The sequence below is a fragment of the Ornithodoros turicata genome, unplaced genomic scaffold, assembly GCF_037126465.1.
Source record: "Ornithodoros turicata isolate Travis unplaced genomic scaffold, ASM3712646v1 Chromosome99, whole genome shotgun sequence".
Taxonomy (NCBI): Eukaryota; Metazoa; Arthropoda; class Arachnida; order Ixodida; family Argasidae; genus Ornithodoros; species Ornithodoros turicata.
The window spans coordinates 88,330-108,705 of record NW_026999399.1 but is presented as its reverse complement, the minus strand read 5'-3'; the positions used below and the strand labels follow the sequence as shown (position 1 = coordinate 108,705).

Below are 20,376 nucleotides of genomic sequence, written 5' to 3'. Positions count from 1 at the left end.
AACCACCTTCCTTTCCAACATCAGCTCTATCACTCATTTCAACAATGCACTTAGCGAATATAGTATTTGATACCTGTTTTGATACATGTGCTGATTTGTCCATGAAACCTGCATTTTGATCAACTGCATTTCTTGTTCTTGTTTTTTGTATAACATATGTGTATGTCTATTTTCAATATATTACCCACTCCCCTCTGTAATGAAGAACCCTGAGGGTAAATAAATAAATAAATAAAATAAATAAATAAATTACGTGTGGTGATGCGGGGAATGAAAATATGAGATCCGTCACAATAAGGATCTATGTGTTGTAGTACCCATACAGGTGAAGAGAGCTTTCGTGGGTTGAGGGGGGGGGGGGGTATGTGGCCAGGGACCAAGCAATTTTGTGTGTGAGAGAGAGGGAGGAGCGCAGCTCGTTAAGGGATCCGGAGAGTACGGTTCGGGAAGGTGTTTGCAATGGAGGGGAGTATGTTCTGTCTGTAGTTTTGTCAGTACGACATACTGGCGTGAGCAGGGGAGTCATAGGCAATCCATATTATCAGCATTGTCGGTACCATCTGTAATTCACGTTACAGAATGGCAGAAACACAAAATATTTTCAAGTGTACACCCATGTACTATATGCATGAGGTAATTGCCGGCGCAGGGGGAGGGTTGGCTGCGCACGGCTGCGATGCAAAAAGAAAAGAAAGTTGCGCCCCTAGCGGCAAAGTCGACCGAAGGAGTTCACAGTATGCTGCTGCTGTCGGAAGATAGCCTTGTGCGTTTTGCTTTCATGCTTCTTTGCTTTTTGCCGGCGAACTAAGAGACGGATGAAGTCTGTCTCGGCAGTTCGGAGAGAGTAAGAATTAGATTTGAACTAGAGAGTATAACAGAACTAAGTGAACGCGCGTCAACGCACAGATGGACGCATCATCACAGTATCATGTGCGCAGGAAGAAATCGAAAATATTTGAAAAGGAAGAAAAATGCACAAAAGTATTTCGCTGCGCTGAGCATTTCCGGATTGCCGTTGTTTCCAAGTCGTTTTCTTCAGCAAGGTGATCTAAATGTATGTGAAAGTATTGTACGCTTGCAGCAGTTGGAGATTGCCGCATGTGCGCCACGAAGTCTCTGAGGCAGTCGATAAACTCACATGACCATATGACTCTCGTTTTGCAGGATAGCGAAGGAGGATGTATGTGATGTCGAACATCTTGAACAGTGCTACCAACATCTCATCCCTGCATATAAGTAAGGGTCATGTTTCATAATGGCTTCTCTCGGCGGATGAGTCGGTAGATTCCAAGATAGCGGATTCAAAGCAAGCCGATGAAGGTGGTAACTTTTTTGGGCGGATACAAATCGCTGAGGTCTTTCGCGACTGACATTAAATGTGATGTGTCATATGCGGAGATTTTTTATTCTGATGGATGTCACAAACGTCCGGTATTTCCGTCCACTAGACGTGCTCAGACATGTGGATGGGATATACATGTTTATAGTACATCCCTGAAATAGCCCGTGGATTAAAATGGATATCTATTAGACGCGCACAATATCTAGGACTACACCTGTTTATTTACAGGGAGGACTTGAATAGAAGCCTATGCCACACAACGACAGACACGAAAAACGCGCCTACATTTTCAGGAGTAGTGGGATTCCGCATAGATGAATTCTGTAAGACGAGCGCTACTATGTATGGAAGGAGACCGGTAAGCATCACTACGTGAAAAAAATATCATATACTTGGTATTTTCGTATTGTTTAGATTATGAAAATGTAGACGAGGTCGTAGTGCGGCGAAGTAATACAGCGATTTTTTTTTTCGATTCTTAGAATGGCTTAGAATGGAACTTTTTTCCATGACATTACGTTGTTTTTCATTTTCCGGTAACCGCATTTCCAAGGAAATTGGTTCGCGCGTGACCAAAGAAGTGACGCAAGTGGCCAGAAGAATTGACGGCATTAACGTTTTTAATGGCGATCGATAGTATTAATGATTGATTAGTATTGTGCGAGCTCCAAGCGTCTCAGCAGCAGACTATTAGTGATGAGGTACTCTGGTACTACGGACGGACCGCTTCTTGATAGAACCAAAGAATAGATCCTACACTCAGGTTTAAGGCAAACCTAGTGGAGTGGTTGCCAGGGTGTCCACATTCACGTATGATTAGTGATACTTTACTGACACGATGAATACGCCACTCACAAAGCAAGTAGTCTACCTCAGGCGGATCCTTGACCTCGCTGAGAAACAAAACTCCTGGCGTGTATACATTTTTTCCTCAACTCAAGTATGTCAATGCTATTTCGGTCTCAGCACTAAACGGTTCATTATTTACTACACCTGAAGGCACTTTAGGAAAAGCACGATTCATTTATATGGGAGTACTACCGGTTTCAGCTACAACACCGTTTCAGCTATATCAGCTGAAAGATGTGTCCTCTGTGTGCGTTTGATAGAAGCCCAGAAAGTGGAAAATACGAGGTCTCTGCTTAGACACCACGTTAGGAAACACGCGTGAAGCAAGATTACGCGTGGCGTCATAGCATTGACAACATCATTTTGAGGTCATGTCGTTTTAGCGCTTCTCGACATATTCCGATTGGCTTCAAGCCAGAAGACGAACGTATTTTGCCAACGTCCACTATACGATGCTTCTTCCCAGACATAGTAGCAGATTTCCCCGCAGTTTAAGCCAATCGCATCGACTCAGTGTGTAATAGTAGGTCGTCATCGCATCCTTGAAAGTGGTCAACAGTAGGAGACCTCATGTAGAAAACGGGTGTCATGTATCGGGTGAATATAACTACCGAGGTCGAAAGACGCCCGGAACAGTGCACAAAAAGAGTAAACGGACTGTTTACAAACGATCACTGGTGCGGCCACATTTATGGTCACGTGTGGGTTGACATTTGCTGTGACGTGCGACCAGGACCTGTCCTAAATGCATTGCCTTCTCCCAGCACGTTTTCGTCTATGGAGCAACGTTGGACGCTGCACCTGTGGCGTCGAGGCAGACGAATTTCCTTGCGTGTTAGGCGGACTTCGGCAAGAACCGTCCTCATATCCATGCCGAAAGTAGAATACTCTTTTAAACTCCACACAACTGTGCCACATAAGGTGTTGAGTAAGAAAGACTCAGCCGTAGGGATGATCACATGTATTTCATTTCAGGCTTGATCCGACGCACGCGTCTGGCGTGAGGCGCTGCGTGAGCTCCTGGCGCTAGTAAACTAAAAATAAAACGTTATAGTTCAGTCTAAATAAGGGCTCCATAAAAATTCATCAAATGCTTTTGATTCTGAAACTTTACTGAAAATGCTCATGGGTGTCATTTTCATGTTGGATGTGTGACAATGATATGGTGAGTGATGAATACACATCTCGTCTGTCACCGTTCTAGGGCAAAGTCTCTGTAGTGAGCCAATCATGTACCACGCAGTGTGGGATTTCGGTGGGATATGACATTATACATCACATCATCTTCCTTGGTCCATGCAAGGCTCCGCAGACTGTAAGTGCACAGAGCTGAGTGAACACTACCTAGATGGATAAAGCCTGCTCAACCGTGGTCGTGGCGTGATAGTCAGAATAGTGTTTTCCGCAGCGGTAGCCAATCCAGATTGTGAAACACTAAAGAGATATACGTCTTCACTGTTTTTTTCCAAATTGGATTATGAATTTTCTGTGCACGGTTCACACGGCCATCACAGTGGATCCAGTACAACGCAGAGGACTACGTTTAGTTAACGGAGATTTCAGAACTTCGCCAATACATAGAAACATAGAACAAACATACATAGAAACAAATCAGTGGTCCTTAGAGCAACGCGGGTTTTACCTGGCTGCTTCATATGTATTAAGAATCAGGGTGCACCCCCAGAACCATGCCATTCAATGTGTGAAAGGTACACAATTCAGGTACTCAATTTCTTGAACAGGCCTTCAGCTGTGCCTTCTTTTAGCATTCTAATGTAACAAGCAGTTGATCACTGTAGCTTTCCAGAGTACAACTCTATCATCCTTGAGTGAAGTAAAAAAAAAAATATCCGTGGCAGCGCCCTCTAAAATGGAACATGTACCTCTTCAGATACAGCAAACGTGAAACTGTGAAACACAATACTGCAACAGGAATTTGATGTGCTAAAGAATAGCTTTGGCGGCCATGTAGAGCTGTACACGGATGGTTCAAAGACCGAGGTATGGTCACTGGCACTGTTGTAAGGTCACGTCGTTTGAAGGTAACCATGTCTGTCTTCACAGCAAAGTGTATGCCATAATTTTAGCCCTTAATTATATCTTACAAAATCAAATCATCAGGCATATACACAGATTCTTTAAGTTGCTTACAGACTACCTGTGTCATTCATTGTCCATGGTGCAAAGAGGCTAGCACGCACTGTATCTAAAGGGGTTATCGGTTACTTTTCTGCTGGGTACCCAGCCATCTTGGTATACCCGGAAATGGCCGATCGAGCAGCTCCTGCTGCCCTAAGAAACGACATAACGCCCTTCGACATTCCATCAAAAGTCTATGTTTAAAAAGCAGCAGACACTGGCAGAGCTTTTGGGACCAACTGACAAGGAGCACATTACACATTATAAAACCCAGGATACACTCCTCCATCTGCATCCAATCAACGGTATGAAGAGCTATCCTGTCGGCTCCGCCTGCGACACATCTATTTAACACACGGATATCTCTTACGGGAAGAAGACCCTCCCGAATGCAGTCACTGTGGGGAATAACTCAATCCCTCACATCCTCATTGTAAGCCTAGCATACCAGCATCTTTGTGAACATCATTTTCTTTCGTTCTATAGAAACTTCTTACCACTGTTCCCTGCGCTAACCCAAACACATCAAATCAAAACTCTCAGCCGTCGTAACCACGGCATGAAGCACTAACGTCTGCGAGCAGTCCAGGCGTACTAAACGGGAAAACTTTAAAATAAAGCTCAAAACTGTCCCATATTTTTCTTGTGACTAATTTTGTGGAATGTGTTCTACTTTATATCTACACATTCGTCTCTACAGGTTCCAAGTTAGTTGCAATCATTTCGGAGTTTCTGGATTCGTAAAAGGGCGAGCCGCAATCAGACGGGCTATATATGACCACGTAGAAAAGGGAGAGGAGGTAATATGCAGACTTTCTGTAGCTAAGAGGCGTTGGCAGAGGCTGCAATAATGTGAAAATGTTGGAAGAGCGCAATACAGCGTAACCGGCGCGGATTCTTTCCCCGTGCCATTGTTATATGGCGTCTAGTTCCGCTGCACCGTTCTTGTCATTAGCGATGCGACGAACACCATGCGCGGAACACGGCGATAGTATATGATCAGTGTTTTCCTGCTGGGTCATAACAATCGTGCCGTTTGAACGAATCTGCTGCTGTCTTTTGGCTGTTGCCCTGTCAACTTTTCAGAGCGCTTTTAGAAAACAGAACACAAGACTTTTATGTGCTGCTTTACATACCAGAGAATAACGTTGGAACGGGTTGCACACTTGCAATAGAGGGCGATATTAGCGACACTTCCCTGTTAACGGCTCAAGCCTGGCAATATGGGGCCCCTATTGCCAAGTTTCATGCAATATGGGGAAAATCCTGGCAAAACCTTGAGGGGGTGCTGAGAACCGTTCTGGGCCATGTCGAACAGTGGGAACACATGTCAGAACGCTTTTTCAATACAGTCCGGTGCACACAATACATCGACGCTGTGCCAGGCTATTTTGAATGAATAACTACATACCCCAATTTAAGCAGGGTACATTTGCTCCTACGTGAACCCATATGCCAAGTTTTACATTAGACGGGGTACTAGTGTGTAAATATGTTGAAGCACACTGTGTGAGATATGACGGCCATGGCCACGGCAGACACCTCCGTCAGTGAGACGTCTACGGATGACGTATCGTCATGCAGCGTAGGGTGACGTAGCGTAGCGTCCTAAAGGGAACAAATGCGATGGCCGATTTCCTATCTGTTCTCATATCAGGGGTTGGTGCCGAACTTTGTATGATTATGTATCCATCAAGCTATGGGGCACAGAAAATGTTATTCTGTAAAATAAAAACATTTCCCTTTGTACCTTTCTGTGTGCTATGAACTGATGCAAATGTACGAGAGCGTCACAAAACTGATTAACATTTCGTTATTGCCTTTCAGTCCGGACAAGCATGCTTCGACGACGACCATGAGGTACGTGCACTTTTATCTTATAATTCGACAACCAACTTTATTAGCTACGCTATGACCGGATAGATTGACAGAAAGCACCAGAATCTTTCGTGAAAACTGGCTGCACCATTCGGCATTCCGTCAAACACTCTTCAATGCTTTATGGTGTCACTATAGGACATTGATGCCACAATATTAATCGAAGTGCCAAAAACAACCCAAAGGACGCACGCTTAGACACAGACAGACACGACGCAGACACTTAGCTTCTTGATGTCTATAGAGAGAACTGCCTGTTTCATCTCCGATGACGCAGCTTGCAGCTCACGCACCCGTTTCAAGTGTCTTAAAAACGTCATCCCTTCCAGAGCTCGGTCTGTCCTTCAATCTTCATTCGACTAGCATACATTCAAAACATATCTAAATATAGAGTTGATGGATATGTAACACAACCCTCAGGATAGCCTAAAATGTCTTGCACTCGTGCGCTACCACGCTCCTGGCTGTGTTAAAAGCGGCTGTGCTACGCTAAAATGGCAAATACTCGTATAATACTATAATACCACGTATTATAATACCACGTAGTTGATACTGAGACTGAGTTATTGAGTTTACTGAGACCAAGCTGATGGGATGATCTCACAATCACAACTTAGCAAGCAGACACTTCATGGACAGACCGCCGTTCTTTCCATCACCCCATTCAAGATACTGCAGGCACCTGTGAAAATAAACAGTAAATACATGAAACAAGTACATTGATGAACAATTTGTGCGCGTGCGTGTGACCACTGGCAGTTTCTAAAACAAGTGAATTACGTATGCACTATTTACACAAGAAATTTCAGCTACAAAATTCTGCTATCCCAGGGAACGGGTTCACTGCGAAATTCGAAGTAGGATTAATGAATGCATAATTAATGCGGCGGAATGCGCGTGTTCTCTTGTTTTTTCGCTTATCGCGGACACACCGTACACCCACTACCACTACGCAACGCTATCCACCTCTACCCACACCTATCCACCCCTAAGAATCACTATCAGTAACTGCAAAGCGACAACAAGGGCGGCAGCATTCTCCCCCCCCCCCCCCTCCCCTGGCCTTGCTGCCGTAGAGAGGTATTCCATCTACCATTGTGCTTGCAAGGCATGCCGGTATTGAATAAGGAAGGGAGCGGAAAGGTTTTCCTCCGGCCCTTCACACATCACATCACGGTTTTCGAACTCGGGAATTGTAATGCTAAAGCATAAAAGATATTCTACTTTGTATGGTGTTGAAAGATAGAATAAATTAATTAATTAGCATAGTAAGTGCGAATTTAGGAGTAGTTCCTTCGTAAGTCCCTCTTGATTCCCCCTTAGTATTCCAATTTGTCTATTCTAACCTTCTGTTATTTTATCATTTCATTTATGAGTTTAACTTTTGCTAATCCCTTTTTAGTACTCGAAATCAGTCCCAAACGTTCGACCACTTCAGCAACAGCAAAGTCGTACGACTGCCACGGTTCTCGGTTCTACATTTGTGGCTGTAAGCGGGTCTGTCCCCAATCCACGTAGCTCATGTGTCGTGTTACTCCCCGTTGGGGAGCCGAGTGCCGCGAGGATATTTATCCCATTAAGTTGTCAGTTGCAACGCATTCGCAAAATCAACAAGCACAATTACCTGAAGCTCTCCTGTTACATACTAAACCGGGACAAACAGAACGAAGTGGGGAAGAAAACAGTAACAAAAAAAAAGAAAAAAAAAGAATCTAGCTCTGACTGCTTAGGATTGCTACGGTTGCGAGCCTTGCAGGAGACAACGTTATTCCACGCTCCACTTTTCGCGCTACCCTCGCATTAAAGCTTCACTGCTGGTTTGAGTCATCTGTTGTCTTCGTATTCTTTGTTGTTCAGATTCAACGAAATCTACCTCTTTCATTAATATCCCTGGAACATGTCTACCTGGTCACGAACGTCCTGAATATCCGGATATCCTTGTGATCCCACACTGTTAAGAAAAGAGTGTTCTTTAACTCTTTTCCTTGTAGCATATATCACTCGCTTTTGGACAGTACAATTACTCTCAATAAGGGAGTCTCCTCACAACCTGTAGGGAGTGGGGATACGCTCTAACGCCTTACTGGAGAGTAATATTACTCTCCGGTAGGAATTAAGGGAGTAACTCCTTTGTTGAGAGTGATTGTACTCTCCAAAAGGGAGTTATACATGTGGCAAGAAAAATGAGTTAAAGTACACCATTTTTTTAAGGGTGCAGTAAACAACACATGTCTCAGGTACGCCTACAGATTATCGCGCTCTGCATGCTTGCATTCCGATGTATAAGCCGCAGTTCATATATCCTGGGGAAGTTCCTGGACTATCCAAGATATAAGCACTGATTGAACGTCGCTCGAATGTCACCGGGATGTCGTCTTAGATATACACATGCGTCGGACGTTTATACAATTTCTTTTTTACTGTCAGTCTTATTTTTACTGAGTAGTATTTCGATGGAGCTGGGAGAAAGCAGAAATACCTTGTCTGAGCTTCCGATATAGCGTGAATAAATAGTATTCGCGTGTTGCTCGCATTGCAAAGCATTTACGTAGCATCCATAAAGAAACAGATGAATGGCCTTACAGCTCTAGATAGCAGGTAATCACAGTAGAGCTCACAGCCTGAATCGAAAACACAGTATTTGACAGGAACTGACGCTGTCAGAATTGTTGGCATACGTTGACTGGATGCAGGTGTAGCGACATTGCAAAGGCACATCCATCGTCGTCACCGCTACAAACGTCTTACGCCCTTGTATAATTAGCGTGATTTTGCTGAAATGATGTTTGAAACGTTTCTTTTTGTTTTGCGGTTACGACCGATTGGCATCGCGAAGCAATGCAAGTGAAATGATGACTCTTTACAGCAGGTATACAAGCAGAGATCCGGTGCATCTTACAGTGACATTGCTAGATATGTTGTTTCGAGCAACGTTAATAGTCTACGGGGAGTTATTGAATGTAACAACACATTGAGTAGTGCATTTCACACGCTTCAACGTCCGATCTTGCCGTGCTACTTCGGCATTTGGTATAGGTACCAATACGCATTTTCTGCATTTTCAGCCAATAGGGGGTGCACACGGGTAATATGGGGAATGTTGCAGACATTTTCACCATATTGGTTGAATCTTTGCAATGTTATCCCATATTGTCGACATTTTCCCCATTACTGGCTCGCACTTGGCAATATGGAGCCCTTGTGTCAAGTTTCAGCCAATATGGGGAAAATCCTGACAACGCTTCGCCTTTGTGGGTTAATATTCTGTGCTACCTGAGGACCTTCGTGGGATCTTGGTTGCTTGCTGAGAACACGCGCAATACATGTAACAACATTTTTTCAGTACAGCCTGGTTGCTCAATATATTTAAGAGAAATACTAAGAAGCTAAGGCTGAATATAACAATAATGAGAGGCTCAGCGAAACTGAAGTTCGAAAATGATCAGCAGAACCATCCACTACCGCCAGAACGCGGTCGAACAAGTTTGAATCTCGATGGGTGGATGCCACATCCCAGACAGCCCCGCCACCGCCACATCAACGCAACTGCCTCGACTAGCCTTGGCTAGGAGCTTCGACTGAAGCGCACTGTGACAAAATCTGTAGCCAACGGAAGCTCCGGAGCAAGCGTTGCCAGTTGTTTTCAGAGTCTGCGCCTGCTTTCACCAGCTAAAAATACGCTACGCTCCCCCGGCTGCTTCAGTATGGCTTCCTGCGGCCGCCCACAGAGCCGTTCAGCTCCTTTGCTCCCTTTCGATCTTCCTCCCTGCCCTTTCCTTCTTACGTCTATTCGTATGATTTAGTTGGCCTTCATGAAAGCGACATTTTCCGTTATGTGGAGTGTTACTGAAAGTAACACTTAGTACAGTAAGAGTTACTGAAAATAATATTGTATGAGCATCATAAGCGTTGTCGTCACTACCTCTGAACTTTGATCGCTTTCATCGTTGCATCCATAAAGGCGATCGGCGAGGCCACGAGCGTTCATCAGCCGGCATCGACGCATCAACATCTACGAGCTCTTTAATTCGGTCCTTTACCAACCTGAACTCGTAGTGCTAACAACGTCTTTAACTTCAATAAAAGTCGGCTTTGGTAGCACGCCTCCTGCCCCACACCTTTATTCATCAATATCTGTCCTGGCCATCAGGACCGCCACTTTGCCGTCACGCGACCAGCGGGGCGACACCGTAATCCAATTTTTGTGCCTGACATCGCGTGGTCGACAGGAACTCCATTCCGTTATGGGGCAAGATGGTTTCAGATTCAGTCGGGTCCGATTCCCTGCGGCATCTACTCTGGATCATTCAGTAGTGACGGTTGTGTTCATCTCCCTTTCGGAGCGTAATAGGATTTTCCCGAGCTTGTCTCCGAAGCTGTAGCGTGTTGGAGGTCAGCAAAGTTCCTTACCTTGTACTTTTTTCTCGTCACCGCGGAACACTGTCTAAGGCTGATTAGCGATTTATGCGAGTTTAACATGACGCATTTACGTCATTTTATAGCTTCGATCACTGATGATTGTGTTAGCAAGTTATTTTTCATTTTCAACATTAGTCTAACGCAGGTTCGGAGAACGCTTTGCCACTGAAGTCTCTCGAGAAATCGGTCGCTCTAACAGGATGAGCTCGTACTAACTATTACCGGCCTAAAGCCTTAATGAACGTCTATTTAGCCTTTCATAAAACGCCTGCTGATCCATACCTTTATTCATCAATATCAATATTGGCTAAATGGGAACATCATCTGGACTAGTGGCTACTAGCCACTCTTTCCGTTTTTGTCCCTCGAATATCCCCGCTTATTGTGTTCCTTACTGTTTTCGTTTTTTGGTAATTAAATATTGGTAACGATTTCCGTTCCTGCAGGAGATATTTCGTTTGTTTTAGTGTCTCAGCTCTTTCGGTGTCGGGTACCGTTCTCGTTGGTTTCCGATTTTGGTAAGATGATACAAATATATATATATATATATATATTTTTGTTTGTTTCTGTTTCTGGTATTAGGAACGAAGCCATTATTGTTATGGTTGCGTGGCGTGAAACAGAAATGCTTCATATAGCCGCGGAGATACATATTGTATTCAAATAGTGTTGTGTTTCCACAATACACGAGGAAAAATAAATCGCTATCCAAATAGGTTGGACAACCTCGCATGCCTTCATTTTTGCCGAAAAAAAAACAATTCGCGTGCCGATGCATTCATTCTAACGACTCAGCTGAAATGGCGACAGGTCTAAAGTTGAATAACTCTCTTACGATTCATGTTGTTGGACCACAACCTGGATCCGGACACAGGTGTTCCATCTATGTACTTCCATGGTACGATCTGTTTAATGAACGGAACAACACAGCGCAGCAACCATCGAGACAAAGAAAGAACCACACAACATAGGCGCTGAGTAACAGCTGAAATTTATGCTATGCACCCCAGGGAAACAGGGAAATGGGAGGGGAAGAAGGGAATACAAGCACAGTGGCTACACATGAGACGCGTTTAGATAAGCAATCTCCCGTAGCTGAAGTTCAGTGCAAAGTGCACTGACACGGCTTTTTTTGTGTGTGTCACGGATCATGAGAGCTTCGAATAACGCTCTGGTGCGCTGACACTTCTATCTGGCGAAAACCCGAGTGCTCACTAACAGAGGCCAGTAGCCACATGCTCCTCAGTGTAGCGCAAAACTGCTTGCTGCCCCTGATTTCAGAGAAGTAGCATGTTAAATAAGCCTATCATTAACGCACCTCCCCGTCTTGCTTACCCATGAATTGTCACAAGTCAACGGAATGTCATCAAAGTACAAAATCGCTCAGCTTTCTGTTCTAAACAACCGTCCGTTTCTCCTTTTCTTCCTACAGCTGTGCTTCTTCGACCGATGTGGAAGGAAATACAGCGAGATAAAGGCGCTGGCCCGTCGTAACTGGAACCTACCAGACAGCTATTACGACGAAGATGCTGCCTGTGCAAAATATTCTTGAGGTGGCGCTCATCTGCTCAAGATTACCTGGTCGTGTCGTGCACAGTACTTCGATTCGACTAAGCGACTGCTGCCGCTGTCTTGTTTTCAATATTCCCTGCATTGAGACACTGTTGCAGAACTGCTCAGAATTGTGAACTATGTGATTCTATAACATATTGATGCTCCTTTGCCACTTGTGTGTGTAATTGTTGAAACTGTGCTACAAGAGCTATAACGTGAGCTTGCGTAAAGTAGGATGCAACTGGAAACAAGGCTGATCCGAGTGCCGTCAAAGTACTTTCCGAATGGTTTTAAATTTGGTTTGCGGATGCCATCGCGAACGACGGCACAGAGATAAGCACGACACATTACTCATTATAAATGCAGTAATGGAATGCCAAATAGTTCCACTATACCACCATGCAATAACACTTGTACACATGGTACGGTTGAGTTAGGTTAAAGGGAGACTGCGCAGGGATTCGAAAAAAAGAAAAACGGAAACGTGAGCGAACACGAAGCACCTCCTCTATGCCGAATACAACAAACCCATTCGTTTTGCGCTGGTAGTTGGTAAATGATGACACTAGCACACCCAGACCGAAATGGGAAGAGCAAAAGAAAAAATAATAGTTCCATACTACGATGGTTCGTCTGGAGCAGGATACTATGACGTCACCCACCAGCATTGTCGTCCGCTTGCAAACCTTCGTTCTCCCCTGATGACGTCTATGCAAAGCATTGCAGGCGTGTACCCCTGGATTGAAGCCAGGGACGTGATCTTTGACAGCACGCGATTGCCGCACATAAAGCGTTTTTTTTTTTTTTTTCATATGTGGCTATTTTGGGTGTAGGGTTTTTTTCAAAGCAGCTTGCTTGTCCGGATAGTGAGCTATGTCATTCGCCAGCAAGTATTTGTACTCAAGCCGGGTGACACCCGGGGCTGTGACGCTACCTACTCCATGTGCGCTGCCAGGGAAAAACACCGGACATTCACAGCACATGTGATCTCTCAGGCGCGGTGGCCGCTCATTTTTATCAGTGGGGCCATTTACAGCAATCCAGCAAACACGCACACTATATGCGTAGCCAGGAGAAAGCGAATAGGTGATTTGCCTCATGCACCTACTTCCATCAAGGGACTGTGTCAGCAGACTGAATGCGCTAGATCGCAGTTTTACTAGTGGATTAGTTTTGCGTGCCGATAAGAGGCACCCTTCATAAACGTATTGAGTGGTTCACTGCGCATTTTTTTTCTTGCCCTGAGCTTTTTGCTTGGTCACGGAGGGCAAAAAGTATAAGTGTCCCACCTGCCTACGTCCATGCATAGATTACGAACCGTGCACTTGTTCATTTGGGTCTGTTTGTGTCAGACTCGAACGTAATCCGAAACGAACACTATTACTAACCGTTACCTTTGGCCGAGTCGGAACTGAACCAAAAATACCGGTAACCGGTTCAAAATACCGTTCATACGGAACCAAGGGTGGGGCTTTGCATGTTGTCCATGAACATGAAAACGCATTTTTTTATTTTCTTTTTTTTTAATTACTGCAATGACCCGCTTCGGTTGGAGATTTTTCTCTAAAAGACGTCCATTGAAGGTGCCAAAAGGGCTAGTAGCCACATCAGTACTGACGGCGCCCTGCTTTAGAATGTTTTGGGATGAAACTCATTTGAATTTTTATTTAAATAATGACTGCCTCCCATTCATTCAGCGCAGCTTGTAGGATGTGTTGGATATACACTTAACATAACACATGTATAGTTACATAACAACATGAATATAAATATATAAATACAGATATAAAAAACAAAGTTCTTCGATTGTGCAACGGTTCGTGAAACATCCGACATATTGCAGATAACAACGTTTATCTTTCGGCATGAAAAGGGTTGATACCAACCGCCGCTATGAACTGTTTCTGTCAACTATCAACAAATTTTACCTGGTCATGCTTAGCCTTCATAGACATAGGTTGTCAGCGGTTGAGCACTTTGTTTAAGATGGGATAATGTGCCAGTTGTTCCTGCGGTAAATATGGTGATAGTTATTCATATATATTCAGATATGTTATCATACTGGTGATCAAAAATATGCGGAGGCTACAGTCAGATAATCCATCTTCCTTAAATGCGTGAGGTAAGGATGATGAACTGCCAACGTCCCCACGCAGACTGGAAAACATCGAAATTGGCTTGGTAAACGTTATCCCTGTTATTGAAGCTCACGCATCCCGACTTTAAAATGTTGGTTGAGATAACATACAGATAATGCACAGAAAACATATTTCAGAGATTGCATCTATATGTGGCATTGGCGGGGCTCTCTAGCCTGTTCAACACAGCGCATGCAAGAAGGATGAAGTATATGCTCTTGGGCTAACGGCCGGACAAGCTGTCACGTGACGATTAGCTCGGCGGAAATCCGTGAGAGGCGATTCAATCGCTCGCTATCGAGACGCATGTGGAACCATCTAGTAGCGAGAGTACCATCCTTCGCTCAGCACACCATAGCCCTATAGCTTCACAGAGGCGCTCGCTTTGTAATTCATAAATATTGAATAAAATCTGCGCAGCTTTGGAACGAGATATTTCCGATATACCACATCCTTTGTTGTGATTTGTGCCGGAGGACAGGCGACAAGGCGAGGACAGACGGCAGAGGACAAGGAGAATGTGTGCGTCCAGGACATGTCATCAAATGATGCAGCGCCGCGCATTTTGGTATTTCACATCTGCCGCTCAACGTAAGCAACTACGAAAGAAAGCCACCCTGCAAATAATGTTTCAAGCTTAGCTGTGGAAACCTAGCGTAGTATTTGCTCTACATGGTGGGATAATAGATGGCTATATGATGTCTAACCTTAGACATCTGGGATAACTATAGAATGCGTATGGCTAGACCTAATTTCAAGTAGACGTCCGCTAGCATAGCAGTAGTTGGAAATGACGTGCTAATGTAACACTAATAGCCGCCTAACCTTTGACATTGAATGTCTACGTACGTAGACATGATTTACCCCTTTTCTAGACATGGTGCCTAAAATTAGTCATGGCTCTTAGCATGCATTAGCACTGAAGTTTAGACTTAGATCTGCTTTATACCTCCATTTAGAGAAGTAGGTCTAGGATTAGACCTTTGTTATACCTAACTTTTGCTACCCTTATCCGTAGTTTATCCTTACCGTGAGTACTTCAGTCGGAGAGCACGCATTTTGTAATGAATTTATTTCAACCAAAAACTGTACAAAAATATGCAAAACTAGTCAACAAGGACAAATATTATGCAAAAATGTGATGAGCTCTGGTGGTTAAAGACTCGCTAATCTACCCATTTGTAGTGTCACTTGCTTGAAAGTACTGGCAGGAAGCACCAAGTGGCCACAAACTGGTGTGGATCCTCAAAAAAGTGCGGTAACTGCAGAATAAGCATTCGCTCTGGTACCCCTGGTTCTCCGCCTCGTGGACGCTGTTACCCAGACAAACCTGCAAAACAACCCACGCAGCACATGGTGGGATAGTAGATGTCTAAACATGTCTAGAACGAAACTTTGTGGCTAAGGCTACGTGTAGATGTCTTATAGACGTCTAGCAGCCTGTACGTTATTTAGACCTCTACAGAAAGCCGTTTACTAGACATCGCTCAGACATTGCACAGTAGACACCTATTTTTTGACGTACAATAGATGTATAATTTTTGAACGCACAGTAGAAGTCGAATTTTTGATGTCTAATAGCTGGCTAATTGTAGACCATATTGAAAAACACCTGTATATGACCACACGGATGACGTTTTGAACTTCCATGCCTTGATCTATAAGGCCAACATGGTGCCGTGCGTAGTCTTATCATACAGGCGATGTAGGACCTACCTGAAGCAATACAGAATTCGATAGAGGTCAGATATCTCAAGTGAAACATGTTTAATCCCATACCACGCTACAGAGCACATCCAAAACCATAAGGGGGACCACTGCGGACAATCTAGGCGCATGTGAGATAAACCGATGGGTTGTATATGGTCCATCGTTTTAATGCACTATGAAGGAATAACATACGGTAAAATTACTTGTCAAATTTGTCGCAACGATGAAACTCCAGTGCTGTGATATATCTGGTCACCAAAAGCTTTGCTTTTGAAGATCTGCAGTGCACAAAAATGTACACTTCAAGTGATAAAATTAAAATGATTATATAAAAACTACCGTGATTTTCAAAGTATGTACATGGCTGTATGGCTGTATTGGTGCCCTCTCAGCTTAGTGCCAATATGTTTGAATGAAAACACGGTACTGTTTGCAAAGTTTCTTGCAATCTAACAAGAGTGCATGCTAAACAACATTGCATGCAGTAGTACACGCACACTATCATTAAAGCTTCTAGCCTTCTGCTGTAAAAAAATTTATATTCCTGCAAAATGAGATTTATGCGTAAATCCTCAGGGTTTCATGAGCAACAGAAACAAGAAAAAAAAACATTCTCCCATGACTGCTTTCTGACTTGTCCATCTTTTCTGGCGTTTCGTGTCCACCATCAGTGCACAATATTGATGACGTTCACTTGCATGCATGGATCAGAACCGTTACCTTTTTCGGGTCGGTTCGGGTTCAGCTCCGCAGCAGTGCAAAATATTGGTTCAAACCGGTTCAGGACAGTGAATTTTAGGCAAATTGCCATGGGCTAAAAACAAGCACATCCTTACGATTCTCAAACAACACAAATGTACTTTTGTTGTTATTGTTACCAACACAGCATCACTGCGTGTAACAAGTCTACATTTCAGGTGCAATGCTTCGTGTACCATACTATAAATACTTCCTATGTTCCCTCATCATATACACCCCGTTACATCCTGCTCAGGGACTGGCCAGGGACATGCAGCAACCAGTCTACCATAGGACCAACGAACCATGCGACCGCCAATTGCAACTGCAAGGCAGTTTTCGTCTGATGTGGGGACAAAGTAGAAGTGTCGCTCATGTTGAAGATATTGAGGTAGAAGATTAATATGCTCGTAAAAACCCTGTCACCTGATATATGATGGACTAGACCCGATGCAACCACTTCAGAATTAATGACTGCGATTATTTACCGCACCGTCACATGTGTAGTTCAAGTGCCGTGTAAGACGCTACGTTGGGACTCATGTCCTTATCTCACCAGCGTTAGGTCTAACGCTTTGCCTACTTTCTTTCGTGCCGTTATCCCGTACGCAACTCTCCGCAGTCTTGGTCTGTTGCATGGCGACGACAAGCACGAACAGCAATCCTTAACGTGACGTGATTTCACAAGCAGGAGTTGGCATTGCACTAGTTCTAGTTTTAGTCCTAGCTTGTTGAGATTGTTATATGGGAGCCAGTCCTTGTGACTGGTCTTCCGCCTCGATGCCAATACACAGTAGTTCGCTTGGACAGCCTATCGCCATCGCTATCGGATAGAATAAGGTAAGCTTCTGTTCCAACACAAATTTTTGTAGATATTTGTGTGCATTTCTTTGACGTGTTTTCCATGGGTTAGTTCACTTGTGTTACGTGTTTGTGACGGCCAGTAGGCCGCTAGATTTTCGCGTTTCGCTGCCCTCAGCGATATCGCGTATGGAGTTCTTGCTGGCCCTGGTGAGGAAGGCCCCTAAAGGGTGTATTCGTTCCTTCCAGCACCAGGACCAGCACCAGGATAAGTGTTCCTTTGAGCTGCGGGCTATGTCCCGTGAGGGGGCTTCCGCCCTGAAGAATTTAGCTCATGTTGAAGTCGGCGGAAAGACTGTTCCTTTGGTTTCTCTTGAAACCAATCTCACCGTCGTGTCCGTGTCTAAAGCGCCCGTCGGAATGGATGATGCGCATATTGTCTCGGCCCTGGGACACTATGGCATCATCAAGGACATCCAACGTGAAAAATATGAGCACCCGGAGTTGAGTTCCATTGAGACCGGCAATCGCCGTGTGATAATGGAGATGACGTCTCCCGTGCCCAATTTCTTGCGTGTCAGGGGTAAGCGAATTATTATTCGCTACCCCGGGATGCGGCGTGTTTGTTTTCGATGTGGACAGGCTGGGCATTTTAAGAAGGCGTGCCCGGTACCTGTATGCTCTCGATGCGGCGAGGTGGGACATAACACGTGTGCGAGGCCTTGTCCAAAATGTGGTGGGGATCATTCATCCATCACGTGTTCGCGGAAGACATGGGCGAATCGTGTGGCGACCGTTACTAATGGTTCGGAGACCGATTTCGCTGGTTCAGAGTGCCGTGACAATGTCACTGTCCTGCAGGAAACGGAGGCGCCGGCAGAGATTGTTGCTACGAACAATAGGGCTGGTTCGGGGCAGGAAGCCCTCGTACTTCCTGTGCAGGAGCAGTCTGCAACTGAGGTGCAGGAGCAGTCTGCATCTGGAGTAGAGGTGCAGTCTGCTTCTGGGGTTGTACAGCAGTCTACATCTAGAGTAGTGGGGCAGTCTGCTTCGGGAATAAAGGTGAAACCTGTAGTGCTTCAGGCGAACGAGGATGCTGCGGGACAAGTTGTGCGTTTTTTCCCCAGCGATTCTTCGCTGCAGAGTGTAAACAGTTGCCATAGTGGTCCGGAAGATATGTGTGGGGTTACGTGCCAGGGTCTCAAGCGGAGGGCTTCGGATTCTGCACTATCCTCTCCTATGTGGGCAAAGAAGCAATAGACTTGGTACTTTCACTTTTACTCATGTGTCTAAAAGTTATGACGCTAAATTGTAGGGGATTTAGCAGGAGTCCGAAACAGTTTTCAGTTATTCAGTGGGCCAATAATTTTCGTGTTGATATTCTCCTCCTGCAGGAGACTCGCCTCTTATCTGCCAGTGCTATTAGAGCGTTGGAAACGGACCACACAGTTAGGGCGTTTTTTAGCCATGGTTCGCCGCATCGCTCAGGTGTGGCAGCGATTCTCTTCCCCTCTTTTCCTGGTGGAGTAAGGTGGTACGACCGTGACAATGATGGTCGGGTTCTCTCACTAGAGTTAGACGTGGGAGGAACACTCGAGCACCCAGGTTCGAGGGGCTCTGGAAACGATGACGCTATTCAGGACGTACTCAGGAGGATCACCTCTTTGAAGTTACGTGCCTGGGACCAGTTCGCGGCTTCGCAGTCGGTCGAACGCTGGTCACGAGAAGCATGTTGCTCTCGTCTTCTTCTTGGTCGTTACTTTCGCCACCCTCGAAACACTGTCGAGGAGCTACTGGCGAGTGATGGGTCAGTATTGACAGAGCCTGACTCCGTGCGGTCACTCTTTCGTGATCACTTTTCCGCCCTGTACGAGTTGGTGGTACCTCCTGATGCAGGACACCAGCCTTTTTGCCAGAGCCCAAAGACTTCGTTCTGAGCACAGCCAGATTTACTCAGGATGAGTATACGGCAGCTGTTAAGGCTTTGCGAGCTGGTAAGTCTCCCGGCTCCGATGGTCTCCCTGCTGAATTTTATAAGTGTTTCTGGGGGGTACTTCGACGCCCCCTGACCGAGTTATTTAACAACTGCTTAGCTGCCGGCCTCCTCTGCCCTTCCATGAGGCAGAGTATAGTGTCTATGCTTTGCAAAGATCCCACACGGAGTCGTGACCCTAATGCCTACCGACCGGTATCTCTTCTAAATACAGATTACAAGATCATTTCTACCACAATTCTAAATCGAGCTTCTCCAGTCCTGGGTTCTGTCATCCCTGCTTCATAGGCCTGCGCCGTCCCTGGGCGGTCCCTTGTGCTTCACACTCAGGCTTTGCGAGACGCGATTTATTGGGCTCATAGTCGCCACCAGTCGGCAACGCTGGTATCTTTTGATCAGAACAAAGCTTTTGACAGAGTGAACCACGAGTACGTGTACCGGGTGTTGGGAGCTGTCGGTTTTGATCGCGCGGTGGTATCTTGGATAAGGGCTCTCTATGCTGAGGCCTTTGCCTGCATTGGAGTCAACGGGGGAATGTCTGATACCTTTTCCATCAAATCGGGGGTGCGACAAGGTTGTCCCTTATCTCCTGCTTTGTATGCCATGGTCTTTAGCCCGCTCTTCGAAGCTCTCGCAACCTCGCTTCGTGCTCGCATGCTACAGCTGCCGGGTTCCGTAGCCCTTCCGTTGTTTGCATATGCAGATGACTTATCCTTAATCCTTAGCAGTGAGGACGCGATAGGTCAAGTGTTAGCCATCCTGGAGGCCTACGGTAGAGCATCGAACGCGCGGATAAACAGGGATAAGAGTGCAGC

The 20,376-nt window shown here is 45.2% G+C and overlaps 1 protein-coding gene across 2 annotated transcripts in view; it reads left to right on the top strand.

Moving 5' to 3' along the window:
• LOC135374697 (uncharacterized) overlaps positions 1 to 12,365 on the top strand; it is a 98,556-nt gene extending 86,191 nt beyond the window's left edge. For both annotated transcript variants that reach the window (XM_064607616.1, XM_064607617.1), the window contains 5 exons: positions 1,165 to 1,236; positions 1,571 to 1,700; positions 3,396 to 3,506; positions 6,158 to 6,190; positions 12,060 to 12,365. In XM_064607616.1, coding sequence (XP_064463686.1) covers positions 1,165 to 1,236; positions 1,571 to 1,700; positions 3,396 to 3,506; positions 6,158 to 6,190; positions 12,060 to 12,179 — 466 coding nt within the window. In that variant the 3' untranslated portion in view covers positions 12,180 to 12,365. The remainder of the gene's footprint in view (positions 1 to 1,164; positions 1,237 to 1,570; positions 1,701 to 3,395; positions 3,507 to 6,157; positions 6,191 to 12,059) is intronic.
• The last annotated feature ends 8,011 nt before the right edge of the window (positions 12,366 to 20,376 follow it).